At 42.6% G+C, this 25,621-nt stretch overlaps 1 protein-coding gene and 1 long non-coding RNA gene across 7 annotated transcripts; both read left to right on the top strand.

Moving 5' to 3' along the window:
* Positions 1 to 1,605: 1,605 nt before the first annotated feature.
* Positions 1,606 to 3,551, top strand: LOC134285891 (uncharacterized). The gene is made up of 2 exons (XR_009996790.1): positions 1,606 to 3,173; positions 3,256 to 3,551. It is a non-coding gene; the product is annotated as an uncharacterized LOC134285891 (long non-coding RNA).
* A 14,319-nt stretch (positions 3,552 to 17,870) lies between these two features.
* Positions 17,871 to 25,297, top strand: LOC134285226 (uncharacterized). Of its 6 annotated transcripts, none has more exons than XR_009996234.1 (3): positions 17,871 to 24,845; positions 24,910 to 24,977; positions 25,037 to 25,297. XR_009996234.1 is itself a non-coding variant. In XM_062845633.1 (3 exons), the coding sequence occupies exon 3, from the start codon at positions 18,744 to 18,746 to the stop codon at positions 24,444 to 24,446; it is 5,703 nt and encodes a 1,900-aa protein (XP_062701617.1). In that variant the 5' UTR covers positions 17,871 to 18,244; positions 18,309 to 18,376; positions 18,436 to 18,743; the 3' UTR covers positions 24,447 to 25,297. The 6 variants fall into 6 exon arrangements, 3 of the variants coding, with proteins under 3 accessions (XP_062701617.1, XP_062701615.1, XP_062701616.1); XM_062845633.1 differs by having other exon boundaries at positions 17,871 to 18,244; positions 18,309 to 18,376; positions 18,436 to 25,297; XR_009996232.1 differs by having other exon boundaries at positions 17,871 to 24,977.
* Positions 25,298 to 25,621: the final 324 nt, after the last annotated feature.

Here is a 25,621-nt window from a genome sequence, read left to right on the forward strand (position 1 = left end):
TGATGCCGTTGTTGCATGGGGCGGCGGGAGGCATCACCACCCTCAGAAACAGCAGCAGCCAAGGCAGCAGCTACAGTGCTGCTGATAAAACAAAACAAAAAGCCGTTCATTGGATCACTAATCGGTAATAAATCAATAACTTTTTCCACAAGAATCCAATCGTTTTGCGGTCTTTGAAGGAAAGTTTCACAAATGATTTTTCTACAAGAAGCGTTGATCGATTTGAATTATGGAGACACAGGGCGACCTCTGGGATTTTTTGTTTGAAAGTGCAACTTTTCCCATAGTAAATCCTATGAAAACTTTGAACCGCTTGCGCTAAATTATAGTTTCACCGATTGCTCTGAAATTTTGTACAGTTCATATGGGACCTAAATGGGATCGAAAAAACCGACTGGAGCGCTTCTGTGAAGCAGAGAAAGAAGACTCGGAACACTTATTATGCCACTGTCCGGCAACTTTCAATACTAGAATTAGGTTCTTCGACAAAGGGCTGTTAGAACCCTTTGAAATATGGAGAACAAATCCCAGTACGGTAGTGCACTACATTCAGTACGCAATACCGTGCTGGAGTAATGCTATAAGTCCAACATTGACAATCACTTCCAATAGTGCTATGTCATATGGACAAAGCTAAAAACAAAATGGGGAATATATCACAATAGATCAAAACAATGGTCGCAGTGATGGAAATACCCGACACGGAATAAAAAAAAAAGTATAATAAGTCTACGAGACGTAAAATGGTTGGCTCTTGAAACCAAATTAACATGAAGACATGATTTAACTAATGCCTTGTTCTCTCTTACAAGACTAAAAATGTAACTTCAAGAAAATTAACATCAATGTGTGAGAATAATTAAACTGTCTTGGTAGTTTGCAAGATAGGAAGTCAAAATGACAGTTAAAGCATTCGTTGAAGCTAGACGACATATTCAGAGCAGTTGCTAACCACTAACCTGTTAAGTATCATGCTAGTCAAATGGCTAGTTGAATTGGATATTTAAAAAAAATCGAACAATAAAAAATGAACTTTTCGGCTTAACTAGAAGTCTCTCAGGAATTCGAATAAAAAGCGATTTATAACCTATTGAATGCCACTAAATGTTAATGCGATTCAAGTACAGTGAGTTCTTGAGTAATCGCTTCTGAAGTCCTTGAATATAAAATGTATCGGGTGTGGTCAGGAGGGGCATTTTGACTTATGATTGCCTAACACTGGATATAGTGCCATTTTTGCTAATGAGTGGGCCATCTTACCAAGAACTGTGGAACAAGTTAGAGAACAAAGTACAGCAGTACGCTCAACAACAAATTCTGCACAATAATTTCCTTACAGGAAGAAACAAATTTTGATCAGTTAAAGAAGTATTGAAACTATTAATGAGGAGAATAACGTACAGTATATCAAAAGCACAAGATATTGGAATAATAAAAGATAATCATTTCTGTAACTACAGGAATATATATATATATATATATATATATATATATATATATATATATATATATATATATATATATATATATATATATATATATATATATATATATATATATATATATATATATATATATATATATATATATATATATATATATATATCTAATGAAAGCTGGATTATGAGGTTTGTTTTTCAGTCGAGCTTATTAAGAGGAAATAAATCATCATCGTTTAGCAAAAACTCAAAAGCAGTTTTCTCGCTGAAATCTCAACCAATGGGTATAAAAATTTATCACTGTACTCTGGCCACCATCTGGATAACAGTGAAATAATTTTCAATGACGGTTTTGTGGCTTAGAGTAAGAAAACTGCCTTTGAATAATTGATGATTGCTGATGACTGAATGATGGTTATTTGAGCCTTAATGCAAACAGGTACCATATACTAACATTTTACCTTGTTTGAATTTTTAGATTTCATACACTGAAAAAACTGCAAATATTGTATGCATGTGTCGCACACATAGCTTTTTGCAATATTTTGGAGGTACACCATTAAAATAAGTCCTACAGTTCAGAACCCAAAAGAGCGACATCAAAGGAACAAATTTTTGGTTTTTTAATGTTATAATTGGTTTGATTGAGCACGAATCACCAGTTAATGCGGGCAAATATGCATCGTAGAATGTAAACCTATTGAACGACCAAACCATAAAAATAAACTCATTCAGTTTGAAAGGTAAATGGTAAATCATGAGAATTCCGAAATTATCGGAAACATAATTCCTAAAAACGTGAGCACCTATATAGGTGAACCGTCGAAAATTGCTCCAATAAGATGATCGATTTATTTTGTTATCTGGAGAAAATTGCTTTGTATATATAATAATTGGTTACTACGATTACATTTTCTATTGGAAGCCGAAGTGACTGGCGGTGCGAAAATTGATATTTAACCTACTTATAAACATAGCAACTCGATTTAGATTAGTGCTAATTTCAGCTCTTAAGTAGCTTAATGATGCGCAATACCTGCAACCGGTTCAAATTTACGTCACAACTGCAACTTTGCATGTGCTTAAATGCGTGACTTCGATTTGGTACTGCGACGATGATGTATGTATTAAGAATTTGAGATAATTATAGGATTACAACATGAAAAACAAAACAAAGAATGCATATTAATATTCTACTATACTTTCAGCTAGTGCGGGTGCGAGTTTTGTGAACAATATGTATTAAATATAATTCAAAAACTGGATATTTTCAAATTACTATTTAGCTAAAACTAGTATTACAAATATTGCTTTGGACAAGTGACGTTTTTTTGAATTCGTGATTTGATTTAAAAAAAGTATCAATCCCTTCGATATATAAAAAAACAAAATCTATAAAGCCAAACTGCTGAAAATATTCTGAACAAGAAACGAGTTCCAGCGAAGTTCGCTTGAAAAACATAAAATGAAATAGTGTTTGTATGACACTTGGACACTTTGGATCGAAAACGAGTTAATGGATATTGATATTTTTTTCGACATATTAGTTAAAAAAATGTCTGAATAATAATCTGAATATACATACCTTTTGTATGAGATTCTTCTATGAAAGGACATGTCAAAAAAAATCAGTAGGCAGTATACAATGTTTGGCAGTATACAAATGTTTTCAATGACAGCTAGATTGAAAACATTTGAGAAGAGGAAAGCAATTCAATTAATTCATCAGCAAAGGTAATATTTAGCTTGACACTCAGTATTAAAAATATTTTGGGATTTGGGAAAATACTTGGGTCAAAATAATATTTCTTTTTAGGTACAACCATAAGTAACAGCCAAGTAATTTACCAAAATGCCGAGCAGAGATGGATGACCAAATGGATGACTGTACTACTAATTCTGATGTGAGACTGAAGCGAGACGTTCATAAACTGAGGAGACTATAAGCGAAAACAACGTGGAGTGACCTTGCTGCGGATCTGGAGAAAAAACGAGATGTGGTACCTTGTGGTATGCACATAATAAATTATTGTGTTACTTCATTACGTTTAGCGTGTATGTTTACATTGAGTATCTGTCATATGTGGAGATGTTGTTATTGTTGTCTGGAGTGTGAATCATTGTATGTAATATTGAAGTATCGGTAATAAAGTGAATATAAATAATGAATACAGTTGTTGAATAATCATTACAGAGAAATTGCTACCAGCTCGTCGTCGTCTAAGCTAAGTAGGTTTTGCTCACGGCGGAGCGCTTGCCTAAATACCCCTTCGTTAAAGAATGATGTTTTCCAACAGTCGCGACATTGGGCTTCTGTGGCTAGTTATTCTAATTTTTCCACCTTGCCTCTTCCTCTACCCACAGCATGCTATTGTTGTAGTTGACAATGTAGCGAACCGCCAAGTGATCGCTGTAAGTGTAGTTATCGTCCACTCTTGTTAGGCCAGGACTACAAAAAGTAACGTCAATAATCGACTCCGCACCGTTCGAACTAAAGGTACTCTTTATACGGACATTAGCTAGGTCGACATCGAGTGTGTGTGGCTAGTGTCTCTAGCAGAATCTGACCGCACTGCTTCGTGAAGCGGCTTCCCTATTCTATGGCCCAGGCATTGAAGTCATCCGCAATTACCTCCGGCCTTCGCTCTGTCAGCACGGTCGACATACAGTCCTGCATCTGCGTGAGCTGTTTGCTTCTGTAGCTGTTATGCACCGTGGAGACGTATACTTATAACAGGTACAGGTATAGACGAAGGCCCCGTTTACTTTGGCGACCACGAAGCCCTCATAGGAAGCAGAAACCATCCACTTTCTTGAAGGCCGGGCACCTTGGACCGCCCATTGGATGGCTGTTGATCACGGATTTGCCGGTACAGATCAAATAAATGGGTGGACTCGTGCAGCCTTGTGCCTTATGGCCTTTAGCGCCGCATCTCCTGTACAGTTTGCGCCTGTCAGGGTCTTAGCAGTCCCACACAGATGAAAATAATGAGATTTACACGTCATGTAAATTTCATTTTAGTCATGTAAACTTATTGTTTTGATGATTGACACGAAATATCATGTAAATTTGTGTTATATGTCATGTAAACACTCAGAATCATGCTGATTTATATGACATATAATGGAAGCTTACATGATATTTTATGACTTCTACATGATATGTCATGTAAACTTCTGTGATATCCCACGTTCCATTCATGTGCATCATATGTCACAGAATTTTACACTCTTATTTCGATCTGCGCATGACTTGTGCCCTGGTTCCAGACACCTAAAGCAAACCTCCGGTGGCTCGTGGAACGTCAGATGACATACGCACCAGCCTGCCTTTATCCTTCCTACTTTAACGGACTTTTTAACGTCCGCCACAGGTAGCTGAATCAAAGCTACACAGATCGAAAAAAGAGTGTAAAATTCTGTGACATGATGCACATAATTGGAGCGTGGGATATCGCAGAAGTTTACATGACATATCATGTAAAGTTCATGAAGTATCATGTAAACTTCCATTGTATGTCATGTAATTCAGCATGACTCTGAGAGTTTACATGACATATAACACAAATATACATGATATATCATGTAAACCATCATAACACTAACTTTACATGACTAAAATGAAGTTTACATGACACGTAAACCTCATTATTTTTATCTGTGTATCTGAGTCCCTGCCGGCCCCCTGCCGACCACCTGCACATCACGCTGTTGCCGCCCTCGCGCTCCTATCGCGTTCAGCTCCAGGACCATCTCGCCCGTACGAGTACGTCTAATACTGCGCACGCCGGCTCCCAGACTCTTGAGCTTGGCGTTACTTCACATCGCTATCTACCTTAGTCCAAGGAGGGGCCTCCCTTTGGTTCGCCCTACTCTGTGGCTGCTAAGGGCCTACCAACGGTCACAACCCCTTGTTCCCATCCTTCCCGGACGGGCCTGCCTTTTCAGGCCTTACATTCCCAGCTTTCCGGGACACCTGGCTGGGGTCCGCCTTACCGGCATTGCTGCCAACCTTCGGGGTTAGTGTACGCCTAGCCTTGCGAGCACCGCCAGACAGCTCCTCACTTGACGGCTGCCTCGCCCGCTTCTGCGAGTGCTTGTCACGAGCATTCGCATCCGAACACCTTTTGAACTACCTGCGAAAGAGAAGGCCTCCTTCTGGGAAGACTTCGTATCATTTTCTTCACAGGTACCGCCGCTGCTGCAGTCTTTACAAATATCGCGTGTTCCTGCTTGACATCGTCCATCGTCCTACGAAGTCGCAACAAGGCCATTTTCAGGTCTTCACTAATGTTGGACTTCCTGGACGCAAAGTCGATGATCTTGCCAAGCTGTCGCTCAGCCACCTCGATTGCGGGTAGTCCTTCTCTGTGTTGGCTGATGGCCCAAAACAACCACGCTTCATCCGGTATCTCCATCGTCTGGTTTGCCAGGATTGGTCAGGTTGGTCAGGTACACCCCAGGCTCCGTTAAGGACAGACTTGTTAGAATCCCAACATGGCTGCCACAATGGCCGACTTTGGCACCTACAGGGTGCGGCAGGAAAAAATGCGAAAAGTTCAAGGCACTATTACACGCTAAATATGGGATATGTATGACTATTTTTTCATGACAGTGTATCAGTCAATGTCTATATTCTAGCACTGAAAAATAAAAATGAACATATTTGATGTTTAACATGTGATAATGTAGGCCTAATAAGCGGATATCAATAAACTGCGCGCCCAATGGTCATTAAACAAAATGACTATAACAGTAACAAAATTAGCTCAAATTCGATGAACAACCAGACCACACTGGTCCAGAGCCATGTAGTTTCACATACCAGATGAAATAAGTACATATATTTGATGATATTGTAGAGAAAATCAAAAATTTTGTTTTATCAGATGCGAAATTTAGCGACCTGTGCGATTTTCTGCGGTTTGAAAATTCTGGTTGTCTTCATCTTCAGGCGCCGCCCTGTAAAGGTTAGTGACCAAAATGGGAAATTTTTTAATTAACTTTTCAGGAAACTAGCCTATTATAGATTATGAAACGTTGAAACAAAGATTGGTTATTGTCAAATGGACGAAAATGAGGTTTGAAGTTGAAAAACACTTTCGCATTTTTTCCTGCCGCATACTGTACTCACGATTTCGAGGGCACAAATCTCTTCGTAAACAAAACCAGCGCACCTGATCTTCTTATTTTAGACTTATTAGACCAAGCCCACCCGTGGGCTTAATACTACACACGCAACAGCACGTCGTTAACGATTTTTAATTTCGTTATCAACCCATTTTCGCACCGGTCGTTCGTTTCCATGTGAGTAAAATGATGATCGGTCGCCTTTGCGCACTGGTGGTCTCTATTCTCTCCGTAGCATCGGTTTTTTGCACTTCTGTAAATCATCGCAATATTTTGTGTATTTCTATGGGGTTATTGCAAATCTTATTCAGTATAATAATTTGTGCTCATATTATGAAAGATGGGGTTTTGGAAAAGACTGAAAACTGTTAGTAAAAATTGAATTCAGATAAATAATTCCCTTGGAGATTTGTACCAGTTTTAGTGCGTTTAAAGATATCATTTTCTCAATAATTTATGATTATATTTAATCCCGGAATTCAAGCAATCTTTTTTTTAAATTATATGTTTGTTGCTTACTGTATGACTTGTAGGTTGAATTTTTATCTAAAATAATATCCATCTCTTCAATATTCATGTTGCCTTTCTCGCAATAAATTTATCTGAATTTGAGATTATGAGCATCTTTTTTAATAATTAGGATTATTGAATAATTACATCCCTTGCATTTCAAACACATTTATAACGTAGCTGTCTCCTTTACAACTGTGGCTTCGTGGCCGTGCGGCTAGTGTCACCAAGCATTTAGTCACATCGTGCTGGGGAGCGTGGGTTCGATTCCCACCGCTGTCAGGAAAAGTTTTCGGCTGTGCCACTGGGCGTTGCATGCTAGTCCGTTGTCTAGTGTCGTGCTTCCTTCAAAGAGCGAATAGCTCACTGGAAGCATTAAACGTGTCCGTGTTTAAAAAACTTCGCGTAGGTCAAGGTTCTTGAATCCTGGTCATAGTAGAAGCTGTCTTCTAACAGTCTGCGATAAGTTTGCGCAACCTTTTTTCATTAACGTGTATTTTAACATCAGCTAATTCTATACTCAGTCACAACCTTTTAGTTAGAAAGCATCACTCGCAAATCTTAATATATATTGCGATCTTTTGGATGCTGGTATATGAATATTTTGTTGGAAGCAGATTCTATGCGCTTGAAATAGACTGCGTATTTGTCAAAGTACATAATGAGCCCACTCTCCTTTTTGGCACTTCATACAACAATTGTTGTATTTTAACATCCAACGCCTTGCTTTTTCTATAACGAGGAACCTACAATATGGCAGTCCTGCACACCGCCTATTTTAATTGGTTAAACTTGGCAGCTCGACTACATTTTTTAAGATTTTTATCGGTATGATTTAGTTTTTACAAAAAGAAATAACTGTAGTGTTTCTATGATATCTGAGTTGAGTTAGGTACAGTCAATGCATCTTTGAAAAATCGTAACTACTCTTATCTAATCTCATACATACGCGAAATCACCCTGGAAAGCAATCGTGTTACTTTTCTTGTCAATACTGATGCTTGCAGCATATCAGAGATATGACACATGCATCAAAGCGGCCTGGTCTACTGCGTTGTATTTACGCGCAAAGATGATTCTTCGAAATACTTGGAGTACAGGTATTCTTCGATATAACGTACCCTCGATATAGCGTACTCTCGATATAGCGAATTCGATATAACGTACATTTTGCTTCGATATAACGTACAACATTGAAAAATTTTATTTTTCCCACGAATATCCCTTAGATAAACTATGAAATCACTCAAATCAATGTTTTGTTGCAGCATTAGCCTTGTTACCCAGAATTAGCGCAATTTGGAGAAAAATTTAGTGTACGTTATATCGAAGCACAAAGAACGAAATGACTCTTTGGGGTGATACACAAATTATGTCACGCAAAAATCGACCTTTTTCAACCCCCCCTCCCCCCTATGTCACACTTTTTGTATGGAACCTCAATATTTTTTGTATGGGTCGTCACGTTGTGCAAAACCCCCCCTCCCCCCTTAGAGCGTGACGTAATTTGTGCATGACCCCTTTCGTCAAAACTCAAGTTTTTCATTATTGGTTTTGTGAATTTCACCGAAATCATTATTTGGGATTAATTTCACGTCGAATACATCAATAGTAGCATAAAAAATATAAACATTTTCTCTGCTTCGATATACCGTACAAAGAGAAAACTTTTTTGTATGTAATATCGAAGAGTACCTGTACAGAATATTTTATTTCGGCAAGGTACTTCTCGAATTTACAGGGGAGGAAGGATGCGTGGACGGTGAAGTTACCCATTTCGCACACTTTCTTCCTAATGTCTCGTTTATTTAATTTATATTTGTAAATTTATATTTAATAAACCACCCACTGACCCCATTTTCAAAAACAGCAATCAAACCAAAACTCTTTTGCCTTTTTGAAATATACACGACAAAACGAAACGCGAGGCACAGCTCTTTAAAAGCGGAGGATCTCAGCCCGGAAAGTGAAGAAAGAAAACCTTGTGGTCACTTATTATCGTCAAATAATTTCTTTTCTGGTTAGAAAATACGCACATCTTCTCGTCGGATGAAGATAATTTTGAAACTTGTCGGGACGAACTTCGCGAGTTATTTATTTGGACATTTTTCTAAATGTGCGAAACTAAGCTTTACTTGCTGCGTAGAAAACCCGGCTCAAACATGTACGTGTTAAAACAGCAAAACTCACTGAATCACTATACATTTCTCAAATATTAGTTTCGAAACGATCGGCCGAATCGAAAACTAAAGGTGCGATTATGAGTAATCGTAACTATTTTTAAGAGAAAGTCAATACATTTTCGATATGCATGATCCTAAAATTGGCGAAGAAGCGATAACTTTATTCATAACATACACAGCAAATAATAATGAAATTTACACGATATGTAAACCCAGAACATTGTGAATTTACAAGGATTGAAATGAAAAAATGGTTTAAAATTCAATTTAATTCCATGTACATAGTTGGAGCATGAAAAAAAACGCAATATTGGAGTTATTTCTGTGTGTTAATACAGAGCGTGTATTTTTCAGTACTCACTTCGAAAATGGATTGAATTGCATTTATTTATCAATCGTTAAAACTTTAAATTTCAATCAACGTGTAAAACTAAAGCGTCGTAATGCGTCGTAAAACAAAACAATTCAATAATGCAAGGAATACTTGTGCATATGCTCTATGCAGACCTATTTAACTACTGGTAAGTTCAATGTGAATGATTGTGTATAAATAGAATAATGAAAAATCCAACCGTTTTCAGATAATTTGCTGCAACCAAGCAGCGCCGGCAGTACCGCCAGCAGCAGCTGATGATGATTTCGGGCGGTGGACTTGTCGTCCGGCGGAGGACGACCTCGGAATGGAGAGTTCAATTTGGATTAATTCAGTGTTTAAGTGGAAATGTGTAATATGGATCCACTTAATATGCATTATTAACAGAGAAATAAAGCCCTAGAAATGATTCAGATTTGTGGTGTGTTTGTTATTTTCTGACATTGCATCTGCTGCAGGAAGATAAAAGAAACATCAATGGGAACAAACGGGAATGGAACAAAACAAACCGGGAGAAAGATCATGTAAAACTAAACGACGTTTAAATTTACACGTTTCGTATCGCTTTTCAAGCCGTGTAAATCTAATATACAATTTAATTTTAAGTTTATTTTCATGCTCCAAATATGTGCATGAAAATAAATTTAAAATTACATTTTTATTTTAACTGTGTACTTAAGAAAAGCTTGTCAATTTAAACTATTATTTTTCTGCGTTTGTATTGTCACTCTATCACAATTGTGTGTCGGACAATTTGTTGTGTTATTCGTGTAACGATCTATGATATTGATTGGTTGAAAATTTCAAATATTTGATGCAAACTAAAATAAATTTCTACCTATACAAAACAAGAAAATCATTCTCTAGAAACTATATACCTGGCAACAAATCCATACTCATGTTCTTTCGTCTCCTCTTTACGCTACCCAGAGAGCTAAACGCGAGAGAGCGCACGAGCCTACGGATAGAGACCGTACTTTGCGTGTCTCTATATTCTAAGCCCTGCTACGAACCGTACGTAAACTTTTCGCTTTCGAGCCCTACTTAGCAGCGACCGGTGCGGTTCGCTTCTTTGTTCGGGGCTCTACTTAACGTTAAAACGCTTGATTGAGCCCATGAGTGGGCTTGGTCTTACAAGTGAGCAAGGACAGAATAATAGAATACTTTGTTGTGTGAAGCTTGCTTCTTGAGATTTGTGCGTTTGAAGTTTTGATGCACTGTTAAAGCGGGATGTTAAGAAGTTTGTCCTTAAAGTTCGAGCATATTTTCACCCCCTCGATCACTCATTCCTTGACACAGGTCGCTTGACATCTTGAGTTGGGGGTAGTAGTCCTACTAACGGCGACTACGCGGCTGATTGTAAGCTAGAGAGGGGGGCCTTGTGGTTCGTCAGGCCCCGGGTCTATAATCCCTGGTGCTACAAGACTGTAATCCCTGCTGCCCCAAATACGTCTCATACTATACCCGTTGGTTTGACCGCTTTGACCGCTTTAAAGGTGACTCCCTGTATCACTCCTATTTCAGCACTTCTTTTTCGATTCTTATTTCTAACAATCATCGAGCGCAACAGTAGTGGTGTTGCCTTTTTACATTTCAGTAACAAATTTTGAAAACGACGTATAATCAATGCTACACTATTGATTATACGTCGTTTTCAAAATTTGTTACTGATTTGTTCTATAAACAAACAAACAAAAATAGCAACTCTTTGTCTCGCTTTCACCAATGTAAACATTTCAAGATTATTAATCATTTAAAAGCAATTCAAGCAGTAGACTACTCTGCTTTGCTAAATAACAATGAAACATGTCTCAATATTACAGAAAACACCGAATTTTATGTGTAATAAGCCAAAAATGATCGAATACTCTTAGTATGCTCTTCCGCTGCGCTGTTGATGTTTGCAAGCAGCAGCAGTGTTGGCACTGTCCACCAGGAGATTTCACAAATAAAAATGATTTGCTTTTATTACTATCATATGTGATTCAAAGTACAACAATAATCATTCGAAGAATAATTTTCGATTTTACGACGTATAATCGATAAATTTGAGTTGACCATTTCAATGATTTTGATTGATTTTATTGATGAATTGGCCCGCAAGATCGACATCACTGCGTTCAATGATCGATGGACGATGATTGTGCGCCGGACGGCATCTCCGCGCTGCTGCCGTCGTCGTTGTACTGTGGTGGGTGGTAAACATTGCCATCGAACTCTTGGTGCGGTTGAGACAAATTTGAATAATTTTCAAGTTTGAGTGAAAATATTTCTTTGTGGTATAGATAGTTCGAAAGAGAATTTTAATTGGAATAGTCTGTTCTATATTTCTTTTCAAAATATCTTGCGTGAAGTGGAGAATTTTAGAAAAAAGGTAAGCGTCGATTTTCTTACGTAAATGTATTAGTGCAATACTGTGTAAAGTTGAATTTGGATGATGATTCTGAAGAAGCCATTTGGTGATGACACAAGAAAAGGCCTTAATTTGACTCCAGCTAATTTGCACATCGTTCAAACCAAACATGGTTTTCAACGTCAATCTGCTCATGGAACGGGATGAAACGGGACGCAGAATCAAAACAAGTCAGCAACTAACGAAAACGTTACCAAGGCAGTCTCAGTAGGGTGTAGGAAGGTGGGGGGGGGGGGGGACCGGTAAAAGAAAAAAAAATAGAGACTCTAGGTATTTCAAGGCTCCACTTCCGAAATGACCTATTACGATTGTAGATATGAAAGCCTGTACTTTGGGGGTCAATTCAGGGGGGTTCAAAGTTTTCTAGTCTCTTCCCCCTTGGCTCTCTTTCAATGCTTCCAACGCTTCAACTTCCTAAGGCCTTTAAAACTTCCTGAATTCCTTCTTAGCCACCACTCCAAAGCCTCAGAATTCCACTTGTTTTTCAAAAACTTCCCTTTAAGTTGCTTGACACACTTTTAATCCCTCTGATACCTTCACCTTCCTAAGATGTTGCTTTGGGCACACTACGATGGCATAGTGCACGTTCAGCGAGCCTATCTGGGTCAAATTGACCCCAACATCCTACTAGGGTTAGCTGAGGTTAGAAGGGCCAACCGTGTCCAGGATAAACTATCAACCTTGGCTGGCGGTCTTTATAATCACACCGACTAAAAAGTAGAGTAAAACCAGCCATAAATATTTATTGGTAGGGTAACGAGCCACTTCGGAACTTTTCGCTATAACTTAGTCTATTCCAAACCAATTGACTTGAAATTTTGTACTATTGCGATCAAAAAATTGTATCAATTGGTTTAAAATTGGCTGAGTTATAGCAGAAAAGTGCCCAAAACAGGAGCCCTGCCGAGATGGTTCCACTTGCTTACCTAATATTTGTCATCCATGATGCAGATTAAACTACATTGAAGTGGCGCATTCCACTTGTTTTGAACTCATAGTGATTTATTTCATATTAATCCTTGTACACCATTCCCAATAGAAAATTTCAACTCCGCATATCGGAACAATATGGAACTCAATAAACAGCATCCCGAATCGCCAGCTAGCACCGGGCATGAGTTGTGATTTAGAAAGTTACGCGGTGTAATTTCAGACAATGAAAATAAAAACTTCATGCTTCTCGTTTTACATGATTCATGAGGGCGTCGTGGCGCGGAGGGATCCTAGTTCTCCTTCCGCTTCCCAATCGTGTCGTTCGTCCCATGTACTTATTGCTGCTCTGGCGAAGCTGATAGTCATGATCGCTTGTGATATACCTACCTACGTACTGGTGTGGATGCTGTTTTTTGCCACCTTGCCATCATTTTCTGGTATACTCTGTATTGCTAGAGTTCAGTTGTGCTGTAGGAGCAGTGGTTCGCGGTAGTACAAATATGCAGTAAGTCAAAAAATCGGCAGATTTAAAATTCAGTGGACTACCTCAATAAGAAACTATTTCGTAATATACACATCCTTTTGATTTATAATTGACCACCATTTGAAACTCAATATGACATTGAGAATAATTTTGAACCACTCCACCAAGTGGCCAACTCCCGTATCCAGCAGAACGGAAAAAGAATAACGAACAACATAATTTTTATTGTTATGGCGCTTTTTTCTCCCCTTGACCAGCACATTCTAGCATGTATTCTACTCTCGCTTTTCCAAATGGATTTCCGTCCATTTTTAAACTTGTTTTTCCTACAGCACAGTATTTATTTCCTACTACACTTCTAGGCTCGCGTGGGTGGGGGAGAAGCGAGTGTAAAACAGGAGAGCGTCAAGTGTGTACAGGGAGCAGGTACTCAATTTACAGCCATTCTGTCGGGGGAAAAAAGTGGTGCAAAATTTGAGATCACTTCGTTAGGCCATCATTGCTCTTTGTCGCAAGTGGGAATTCAAATCAGAAGTGATGATATGCCGTGAATTTTGGTGTTAATAGTTCCACATCGCCTCTTTTTCCACACTTTTTTTAAACTTAAATACAAGCTTCCAGTGACGATTTAATAGGGGTTATATTGTAAAAGAAAGTTTCAGAGAGATTTAGAAGGGATACTCGAAAAAGGGGTTTGAGGATGGAGAGATTTCAATTGGGTTTTACGAGATGGAATAACGGATTTCATGACTTTAGAGGTCATTCAGATTGGGTTGACAAGGGAAATTTCAGGGTGAATTGAAGGGAGAGGAGGCTATTTGAAGAGATTTCAGGGATGCCAACGCCCGGTGGAAGTTTGAGCCACAGTACGCCATCATACGCCGCGTTCCGTAGTACCGGGACCAGTATGTGGAGCCTTAAGGTACCCCGCGGTGATGCTGTAGCTCCTGTCGCCTTCCTCAGTGTCATAAATTTGCACCCTATTCTGGAAGTAACTCTCCAGTATCCGGCATAGGCTAACCGGGACTCCTAGGTGGTGTATGGCGCACTCGTTGGCGGCCAAGCTGACGCTGTTGAACGCATTCTTTACGTCCAGCGTGACGACCGCACAATAGCGGATTCCTGTTCGCTTATTTTGGAGCGCTATCTCGGCCGTTTTGGTCACAGCCCTAATAGCGTCCACCGCCGATCGACCCTTCCGGAAGCCGAACTGGTTATCTGAGAGGCCAGAGTCATCGAGTTTCTCGGTATAGACCATCAGCCACGACAGAATGATCTGTTCCAACAGTTTTCCGGCGGTGTTAAGGCAGATATGTCTGTATGCCGACGGGTCTCCAGGTGGATTCCCGGGTTTGGGCAGAACTAATATTTCCTTTTCCACCTTTCCGGGAATTCGCCTCTTTCTAGGCACATCTGCATAGCCATTCTGAACATGACAGGGCTAGATTCGATGGCCGTCTTGATGGCTACTGTCGGGATACCATTCGAACCCGGAACCTTGTTAAACTTAAGCGACTTCGCTATAGCGATGAGCTCGTCATTCGTCACCGGGGTGACCTCACCATAGCCGGTTAGGCTATAGGGAACGGAGGCCCATAGTCTTGTATCGTGGCACGGGTACAGCGTTTCCACGATCTTCTGCTGCATCACAGGGGAGCGTTCTGGCGGTGCTGACGCACCCTTCGTTTTGGCCATGACTACTCTGTAGTCATCACCCCAAGGGGTCGTGTTGGCTGTCTGGCAGAGACGCTTGCGTGCCTTAATATCTTTGTTCAGTGCCAGTTAAGCCGTCCTGTAGGACTCTCTCTCTCTCTCTCTTCTTGGCGTAACGTCCTCATTGGGACAAAGCCTGCTTCTCAGCTTAGTGTTCTATGAGCACTTCCACAGTTATTAACTGAGAGCTTCCTCTGCCAATGACCATTTTGCATGCGTATATCGTGTGGCAGGCTCGAAGATATTCTATGCCCAAGGAAGTCAAGGAAATTTCCTTTACGAAAAAACCCTGGACCGACCGGGAATCGAACCCGTCACCCTCAGCATGGTCATGCTGAATACCCGTGCGTTTACCGCCTCGGCTATATGGGCCCAATTTCGTTCTATTCTACACTCATCGGTGCGAGCTCTTTGCATCCTCCTTATAGCTTAAATGCAGGATGCGCGGTGTTCTGCGATTTCTGGACACTAGCAGTATGCCGGTTTGCGTCCACTTCTGGGTAAGGATCGCCTTGGCTTTGCGGCACATGCACGGCTTAGGGTTTCGACTAGATTAGATCATCGCTAGATAGATCGGCGGTGTTACCTTCCATAAGCAATCGCTCCACAAATGCCGGCTTATGGAAGCGCGAGGTTAGCCATTCTCGATGACGGTCGATGACCTTTGGCTGTAGCCGTCTTCCTCCGTGTTCCACCCTGTATCGAATCGCCAGATGATCACCGTGCGTGTATCCATCGTCGGCCCTCCAGTCCAAGCTAGTATTAGAAACCGGGCTCCAAAAGGTCCCAGCAATTATGGAATCTGCACCGTTCTTACTGAAGGTTTTTTTTAAATGTCGCCTACGTTCGCGACATTCACGTTTAGTCTAGCCATAGCTTTGAGTAGAGCACAGCCTCTTGTGTTAGTCAAGCGCTACCCCACTCAATCACCCAGGCGCTGAAGTCTCCACCGATGACCACGGGACTCAATCCCACTAGTGCGCCTGATAGCGAATCCATCATATACGAGAACTGGTCAGTCGGCCACCTAGGAGGAGCATAACAACTGCAATAGTACACCCCGTTGATCTTCGCTTCTGCAAAGCCCTCGTGCAACGTGGAAAATATTTCCTGGACCAGAAAACGACTGGTTGTACAGATCGCCACTAGCTTGGTCTTATCCACCACCCAGTTCCCGTTATCGGGAGGGATGCGGTATGTGTCCAATAGTAGGGCTATGACTGTACTTGACTCCGAGACTGACTGCCAATGTTGTGCGGCTTCACAGTGGTTCAAATTTAGCTGTGTAACCTGCATTACCATCGGTTGGTTTGACCTCCTTGCGTGTCTGGGCATTTAAGCCCGCCCGTCATTTGACCCTTGTTCGCCGTGCAAATCAAACATTTTGGTACCAGGTTGCACTTCTTGCACTTAGTGCATCTACCTCGCACTACTGCTTAAGTGAGAGTGCGAGCTCCTCTGCGTCAGTGATCTCGTCTAGGTTTTTACACTGGAGAGTCGCCTCCGCCGTGAAGGCTGTCACATAAACTTTTTCGCCCAATACCTCCTAAGCTTGTGCCTTGTAGGAGGTATCTTTCTTGACCGCCTTTTTCTTCAGCACTAGCATCATCTCTCCAGTCCCGGTGCGCCGAATGCTTTTTACATCCGCATCCAGCGTGCTGCAACGGTGAGAGACGATTTTCGCCTCGCATAGCCCTCAGCGCCTTGGCATATGTATCCACCTCAGTTTTGAAGACCAGCGCGTCACTCCGTTTTCTCAACTTCTTCTTCTTTCCAATCGTAACCCAAGGGGCTTCTTTCCTTGATCCGGTTGGCAACCGTTCCTCTTAGGGTTGGCCTCTTGGCGCTTGGTTCCTTGCCCCTTGCTCGTTCCACAACCGACTTGGCAGCCTGGTTACTCGCGCTGGTCGTCCCTTTCTTCTTATTTGGCTTTCCGTCCGCCTCTGCCGGACACTTCTTGGGCCGCGTCTCCTCGGTAGGTTTCGACCATGCTGCTCGAGCCATAGAGTGGTTTAACCTCTTCGCTACGGCTCCGGCGAGCTGCATGGTTTCGTGCTGCATTGTCACGTTGCCAGCAAAGATCCGCAGGAGATCATACTCCTTCTTGGCTGGCTCTGCGGAGCTTCAGCAGGCCCTGTTTCAGGTCCTTGCTGATGGTAGTGCGCCCGCTCGTGTAGCCGATCAGCTCGTCCAGCTGTTCGGCAACTATCAACATCTTTGGTAGACTGCTCCTGTTGCGATTCAGCGCCCGCGTGAGGCCCATGCTAGTCATCTGCGCTTCCTCAGCCGGTGCTGCGCCGCCTCGTGCTCCTCCCGTTGAACCTTCTGCCGTCTGTACGTTGGTGGGTACACCAGCTCCTCGTAGTGCCGACTTCACCAGTCCTCCTCGCGCGAACGGGCTCAACACCGTTCCCTCTGCCTCTCCACTCTCGATCACGGGTCAGTCGATGACAAATATCACCAGCTAAGCGTTATGTGCTTAGCATGAATAAGTAATAGTGACGGAAACTATGGCAACCGGCAGCCGTAGGGCATTCTAAAGGAGGTCTCAAGCATATGAGGAATAGTACATGGTCGATTTGAGGGGTCATAAGGGAGGGCAATAGTGTCTCAGAGAGGATTTACATGGGTATCGGATAAGTTTCAGAAGGTTTTAGCAAGATTTATGGGGTGTCAGACTAATTCAGGTGTCGCAACTTCACGTTGCGCCGCACCATACATCCAAACACCTCAAGAATGCGAACCTTTCAATATCATACCCCGACGAAAGCCTCTACTGTAGATATACAGCCTTGTAGTAGAATGTCATGTCAGGTAGCTATTGATATAGAAGAAGCGTCAACTATTGTCAGATAGGAAAAACATGCAAGTAACGTTGGAAGGTAGGCGTGCGGTGTAAATCACGATTAGTTAGTTAAAATTTGCTTAAAATCTACTATTTTTCTACTTAATATTAATCTCTTTTTACGTATTACAGTTAAAATTCTTAATACTAAGTGAATTTGCTTATCCTAGACTAAAAGTGAACTAAAAAACAACACAAATAGTACGGCGTAGGAATCACAGGTTAGTTTCTATGCTGTTGATACGAAAGTAGAAAATTCTCTAAAAATTAAACTTAATTATACAGCCTTTATCCGTGAAATCTTCCCGAAACGGTAGTAAACGTGTGACAAACTAAAAACACGTTCAATTCAGGTAACTTGGATATTGTGATCTTGTAATACTAAACCTAACATGAAATTTGTAAGTTGTAGCAAGCTCTCATCCGATCTTGAAGTTAAACGCAATACCGAGAACACAGAAGAGATACTAAACGTGAGTAAACCTTTTTTTATAAAGATATTTGAATTAGACTTACACAAAGAAACCAAAACTTAAAACCAATATGTACAACATAAAACAAAAAAATGTACAACACTTTGCCTATGATTATCTACTCCATAGGAATTTTTTAACGTTGTCCCAAATAAACTACGTTCAGAAAATTGGACATCTGTCTCTTTTTCGTTGCAATTGCAACATTTTAAAAAATTCGTTTATTCGCGATCGGGGAGGCTAAAATATGTCGAAAAACCGTGGGAAAGTTGCGATGCCAGGTGTGAGTTGTGGTGTGTGCAAAAATCCAGATGATAGCCGAATGGTGTGCTGTGACGACTGTGGTGGATGGTTCCATTTCGAGTGCGTGGGAGTTGATCAAGGGATCGAGGAAGCAGATTGGAGTTGTGCATCGTGCGAAGCAAAGCGAGCGGCTCAGATCACACCGACCCGTTTGACAGTCCCGGTACCAGAAGGAGCAGCCAGATCATCAGCCAGCGCCCAGGAGCAGCGGAACAGGCAACTCGAAAGACAACTGATGGAGTTCGAGGGTCAAATGCAACTGATGCAGCGGAAATTCGACGAACAGCAACAGTCGTACGAAAGAATGCTCGCGGAGAAAGATCGTGAGTTGACAAATGCAGTGGACGATTTGCAGCGCCAGTTCCAGCGTCGCTTGGAGAAAAAGGAGCAACAAATTCGGGACGAGCTGACTGCATCTGCAGCTGTACCGAGTGCGAATTCAACTACACTGGGAGTAGATAATCGTGCAGCGACTAACGTGTGCGACGTCATCGAACGAATGCGGAAGCAGCTGGAAGAGATGGCGAAAAAGCAAGAGTTGGAGACGAAGCGACTTGAAGGCCGATTAAGGGCAATGGAAATCAACACCAGCGATCCTGTAGGAAGGAGCAGCAGTGGTCTGAACGTTAATGCGGATCCATTTGACCCGGACCGTAGTTCTGGCGTGTCGTCGGTAGCTAATCCTCACGAACTAAGCAGAAGTCAACTCGCTGCGCGGCAAGCAGTGGCGAAGGAACTTCCCATCTTTTCCGGAAACCCCGAGGAGTGGCCGCTTTTCATCGCAACATATGAAAGCACGACTAAAATGTGCGGTTTCAGTGACGAGGAAAACCTACTACGGCTTCAACGGAGTTTAAAGGGCAAAGCACTCGAGGTGGTAAGGAGTCGGCTTTTGTACCCAGCCGGGCTTGGGGGTGTCATCAATACGCTACGAACACTGTTTGGTCGACCAGAGGTGATCGTTCATTCGCTAGTTTGCAGGATTCGGGAGATGCCAGCGCCGAAGACGGAGAAGTTGGGGACTTTGATCGACTTCGGTGTCGCAGTCCAGAACATGTGTGCAACGATCGTAGCCTGTGGATTAAACGAGCATCTTTGTAACGTGGCACTTCTTCAAGAGCTTGTTGAGAGACTACCGCCAACTATCAAGCTTGACTGGGCGAAGCACCGTCAAACCTTGCAAGCAATCACACTATCAGACTTCAGCAATTGGTTGGGAACACTCGTAGAGGCAGCATGCGTAGTGACGGTTCCGTCTTCGATTAGTACGTACGTTAGCAAGCCTGACAAACGAGGTCGAAAGGAAGAAGTACACATTCACGTCGAAAGCAGTTCAGTTCCAGCTTCCAGTTCTTCAGTGACACCTAAAGTTACTGCGAAGTCAGCCACCAAGCAGTGTATCACTTGTGCCGGGGTCTGCAGCAGCGTGGCATCGTGCAAGAAATTCCAAGAACTGGATATCGGTGCCCGTTGGAAACTGCTTAAAGAAAACAAACTCTGCCGGAAGTGTCTAGCGAAACATTTTGGAGCATGTGTCGTCAAGCAAGCTTGCGGAAGAAACGGATGTTCATATATGCACCACGAAATGCTGCACGATGATTCCAGAAATCAGCCAAAGGAAAATTCTCGTACGACAGGTCAACAAGCCAGAACGGAATCGCCTTCCGAAACGTGCAATACACACGTAAGCAACGTTAGCAAAGTGCTTTTCCGTTATGTTCCGGTAATCCTTCATGGACGCGGTAAGTCGGTGCTCACCTTCGCCTTTTTGGATGACGGTTCTTCTGCGACGTTGATGGAACATAGCCTTCTGAAGGAACTGAACATCGAAGGCAAACCGTACCCTCTGTGCCTAGGATGGACAGCAGATCAACAACGACAGGAGCCAAACTCTAGGATGTTGGCGCTCGAGATTTCCGGAGCACACGATACGAGTACATACTGGATACCAAAGGTGCATACCGTGGAGAATCTTGCTCTGCCACGACAATCTCTTGCGATGGAGGAATTAGGTCAGAAGTACCACCACCTGAGGAATTTACCAGCCGATTCTTATCGCAATGTTCGACCGCGATTGCTTATTGGGATGGATAACTGCCACTTGGGTCATGCGTTGGATAGCAAAGAAGGAGGAAACTTCCAACCAATCGCCACTGAAACGCGTCTTGGCTGGATTGTTTTTGGACCATGCTCTGTAACGTCTCAGCTACCAATGGAGTTTACTGCGCACCACAGTTTTCACTTGTGCTCGTGTTGCGAGCGGAACGACGCAGAACTGCATAACACAGTAAAATCATACTTTTCACTGGACAGTCTTGGTATTATGAGCTCAGTAAAGCCGCTTCTGTCGAAAGACGACGAACGAGCCGAAGAGTTGCTGAAATCCCAGACACATGTGAAGGAGGAGCGGTATGAAACAGGCTTACTTTGGCGATATGATAATGTCCGATTGCCAGACAGCAAGACAATGGCCATGCGGCGACTGGTGTGTCTAGAGAAGCGAATGCAACGTGATCCTGAACTAGCTGAAGTATTGAAGCAGAAGATTCAGGACTATGTACGCAGCGGTTACATCGAGAAACTGACAGAAAGTCAACTGGCGGAGAAGTTCGAACGTGTCTGGTATCTTCCTATCTTTCCGGTAGTGAACCCTAACAAACCGGGAAAACTACGCATTGTTTGGGATGCGGCCGCAAAAGTAGCGGGAACTTCGCTGAATTCCTTCCTGCTCCCTGGTCCAGATCAGCTATCTTCCCTTCCGTCTGTCCTACACCGTTTCCGAGAGTTCCGTATCGCTGTCACAGGCGATATCAGAGAAATGTTTCACCAAGTATTGGTTAATAAGGTCGATCAGCAGTGTCAGCGTTTTTTGTGGCGTGACGGTGAACAAAACCGAAGTCCAGATATCTACGTGATGAAAGTAATGACGTTCGGGGCTACGTGTTCACCAAGCTGCGCACAATACGTAAAGAACCATAATGCACAGCGATTCCAGAAACAATTTCCGAGGGCGACTGAAGCGATAATCGAAGAACACTACGTCGACGACATGCTGACTAGCGAGGAGTCAGAGGAAGGTGCAGTGCAGTTAGCAAAGGATGTCCGGTTTGTTCATGCGAAGGCTGGATTCGAAATACGGAACTGGCTGTCAAATTCGAAACGAGTGCTGCAGGAGCTGGAAGCGAACCCTGGAGAAAAATGTCTTAATCTGTCGAGCGAGATGGCAACAGAGAAAGTCCTCGGAATGTGGTGGTGTACCGCTACCGATACGTTCACCTACAAGGTTTCTCCGAGGATTAGCGCAGATTTACTGCAAGCCCGCATTATTCCAACAAAAAGGCAGATACTGAGCACCCTTATGATGATCTACGATCCTCTGGGACTGTTAGCTAATTTTCTGATGTTCCTCAAAATCTTACTCCAAGAGATTTGGCGGAGCGGCGTGAACTGGGATGACCAGATTAAGTCCGATCAGTTCGAGAAGTGGAAGACGTGGCTGCGAGTTTTACCACAGGTCGAGGATGTCAGCGTGCCCAGGTGTTATCGAATGAAGACCGGAGTAGGCAAACAGAATCTGGTGCAGCTTCATATATTCGTAGACGCTTCAGAGAATGGATTCGCTACGGTTGCATATCTACGGTTCGAGGAAAACGGAGAAGTCGAATGCGCACTCATTGGTGCGAAAACACGGGTAGCTCCATTGCGATTCGTGTCAATTCCTAGACTGGAACTTCAGGCAGCAGTTATCGGAGCACGCTTGGCGAATGACATCATGGAGACACACAAGTTAAAGCCTGTTCAAAGATTCTTCTGGTCGGATTCACGCGACGTACTCTGCTGGATCAATTCCGATCATCGAAAGTATAGCCATTTCGTGGCGGTTCGGGTCAGTGAACTGCTGGAGTTAACAGAGGCAAACGAGTGGAACTGGATTCCGACAAAATTGAACGTCGCAGATGAAGCTACGAAGTGGCAAAAGATCCCGGATTTGTCCCCCACAAGTCGATGGTTCAGAGGTCCTGAGTTTATGCGAATGCCGAAAGAACAGTGGCCTGCTACTTTACCGAAGTTCGGTCAAACCGAAGAGGAGAAGCGTACGCATGTGCTCTTCCATACTGCACAGCCGGCACTGTTTAGCTGGGAAGATTTTTCAAAATGGAAGGTTCTGCTACGCCGTGCTGCGTACGTGATACGGTTTCCGTCAAATCTGCGAAAGAAACTGATGAAGAAGTCCATAGTCACTAGTCCGCTAACGCAAGAAGAATTGAAGGAAGCCGAGCTGTTCATTATCAAGCTAGTGCAGAATACTGAATTTGCCGTAGAGATAGCGCTGCTGAAGAAACCGAACCCCGTGCCGTGGAAGAACGCGCTGCCGAAGAGTAGCTCGCTGTACAGTCTTAGCCCGTACCTGGATGAGATGGGCCTGCTGCGTATGAAGGGTCGCATAGATGCGTGTGAAGCGGTAAATGATGATACAAAGCATCCAATACTGCTACCCAAATGTCATCCTGTAACAAGTCTCATCATCAGCAGTATACATGAACGATTCCGTCACATGAATCACCAGACTGTACTGAACGAAATCCGACGTACGTTCTATATACCGCAGCTTCGTTCAACGTACAATCGGGTTCGAAAAGGATGTCAACAGTGCAAGAACCTTCAAGCAAGACCCGATGCTCCGGAAATGTCAGCCCTTCCGTCCACACGACTGAAAGCGTTTTGCCGCCCGTTTTCGTACATCGGCATCGACTATTTTGGGCCAATGAACGTAGTTGTAGGCCGTCGGACCGAGAAACGATGGGGTGTCTTGATCACCTGCCTCACTGTGCGAGCAATACACCTCGAGGTTGCTCACAGTCTGACGACGGACTCGTGTATCCTCGCTATACGGAACTTTATCGCCAGAAGAGGTGCTCCTCTTGAAATAATCAGTGATCGTGGCACAAATTTCGTTGGAGCCAGTCGAGAACTAAGGGAAGCGCTGAGCCAAATAAACCAGGATAAACTGATGGAACACTTCGTCACTACTGACACTAAATGGTCGTTCAATCCGCCAGCTTCTCCGCACTTTGGCGGAGCTTGGGAGCGACTTGTCCAATCCGTAAAGAAAGCCCTAAAACAAACCCAACTCACACGCACACCCACTGACGAGCTACTAAGAAATATGTTGGCTGAAGTCGAGATGATCGTCAACTCACGACCGTTAACCGAACTGCCGTTAGACGATGAGCTGTCTCAAGCGTTGACCCCGAACCATTTTCTGCTCGGTTCGTCAGATGGTACTAAGCCCCCGATCGCGTTCGACGACAGCAGCCACGCCCTCAAGCATACCTGGAAGATGTCGCAAGTCTACGCTAACAGATTCTGGCAACGATGGATCGCCGAATACCTGCCAAACTTGACCCGAAGGACGAAATGGTTTCGTCCAGCGATGCCCATTGCGGAAGGAGACATCGTTATAGTTGTGGACGAGACCCTGCCAAGGAACTGCTGGCCGAGAGGTCGGGTGGTCCGTACCATTCGTTCCAAGGATGGACAGGTTCGCCGGGCTCTGGTGCAAACAGCAACTGGAGTGTTGGAGAGACCAGCAGTGAAACTAGCGGTATTGGATGTTGGTGCAACTGTAAGTACGTCGGACCAGTGACCTCGAAGTACTGGGGGGGAGTGTCGCAACTTCACGTTGCGCCGCACCATACATCCAAACACCTCAAGAATGCGAACCTTTCAATATCATACCCCGACGAAAGCCTCTACTGTAGATATACAGCCTTGTAGTAGAATGTCATGTCAGGTAGCTATTGATATAGAAGAAGCGTCAACTATTGTCAGATAGGAAAAACATGCAAGTAACGTTGGAAGGTAGGCGTGCGGTGTAAATCACGATTAGTTAGTTAAAATTTGCTTAAAATCTACTATTTTTCTACTTAATATTAATCTCTTTTTACGTATTACAGTTAAAATTCTTAATACTAAGTGAATTTGCTTATCCTAGACTAAAAGTGAACTAAAAAACAACACAAATAGTACGGCGTAGGAATCACAGGTTAGTTTCTATGCTGTTGATACGAAAGTAGAAAATTCTCTAAAAATTAAACTTAATTATACAGCCTTTATCCGTGAAATCTTCCCGAAACGGTAGTAAACGTGTGACAAACTAAAAACACGTTCAATTCAGGTAACTTGGATATTGTGATCTTGTAATACTAAACCTAACATGAAATTTGTAAGTTGTAGCAAGCTCTCATCCGATCTTGAAGTTAAACGCAATACCGAGAACACAGAAGAGATACTAAACGTGAGTAAACCTTTTTTTATAAAGATATTTGAATTAGACTTACACAAAGAAACCAAAACTTAAAACCAATATGTACAACATAAAACAAAAAAATGTACAACACTTTGCCTATGATTATCTACTCCATAGGAATTTTTTAACGTTGTCCCAAATAAACTACGTTCAGAAAATTGGACATCTGTCTCTTTTTCGTTGCAATTGCAACATCAGGGGACCTCCTGGAGGTTCAGGAAACTTTAGGAACATTTCAGAGGAGCCTTTTATGGAGCTTTATTTGGTCTCAGGGGTCTCAATGATATCAGAGATGTTCGAGACTGTTTCGTTTTTGCAGTCTTGTTTTATCAGAACAAACTTTTTCATTTTGTCTGTGTTATATAATTTATGCACAAAACTTCCCCTTTTTGCCCTATTTCAATTTATGCACATTGAAAATTAATGACCTAAATTTTGAGAAAAGTTAGATTCACATTGGGTGAATTGATTTAAGGTTTAACTTTCCTTTTAATTATGACAACGGTGGAACT

Source organism: Aedes albopictus, chromosome 1 (assembly GCF_035046485.1).
Source record: "Aedes albopictus strain Foshan chromosome 1, AalbF5, whole genome shotgun sequence".
NCBI lineage: Eukaryota > Metazoa > Arthropoda > Insecta > Diptera > Culicidae > Aedes > Aedes albopictus.

Excerpts from the sequence above, each read along its gene's own strand:
- LOC134285226 (XM_062845631.1), top strand. The coding sequence starts at position 18,744 with ATGTCGAAAAACCGTGGGAAAGTTGCGATGCCAGGTGTGAGTTGTGGT.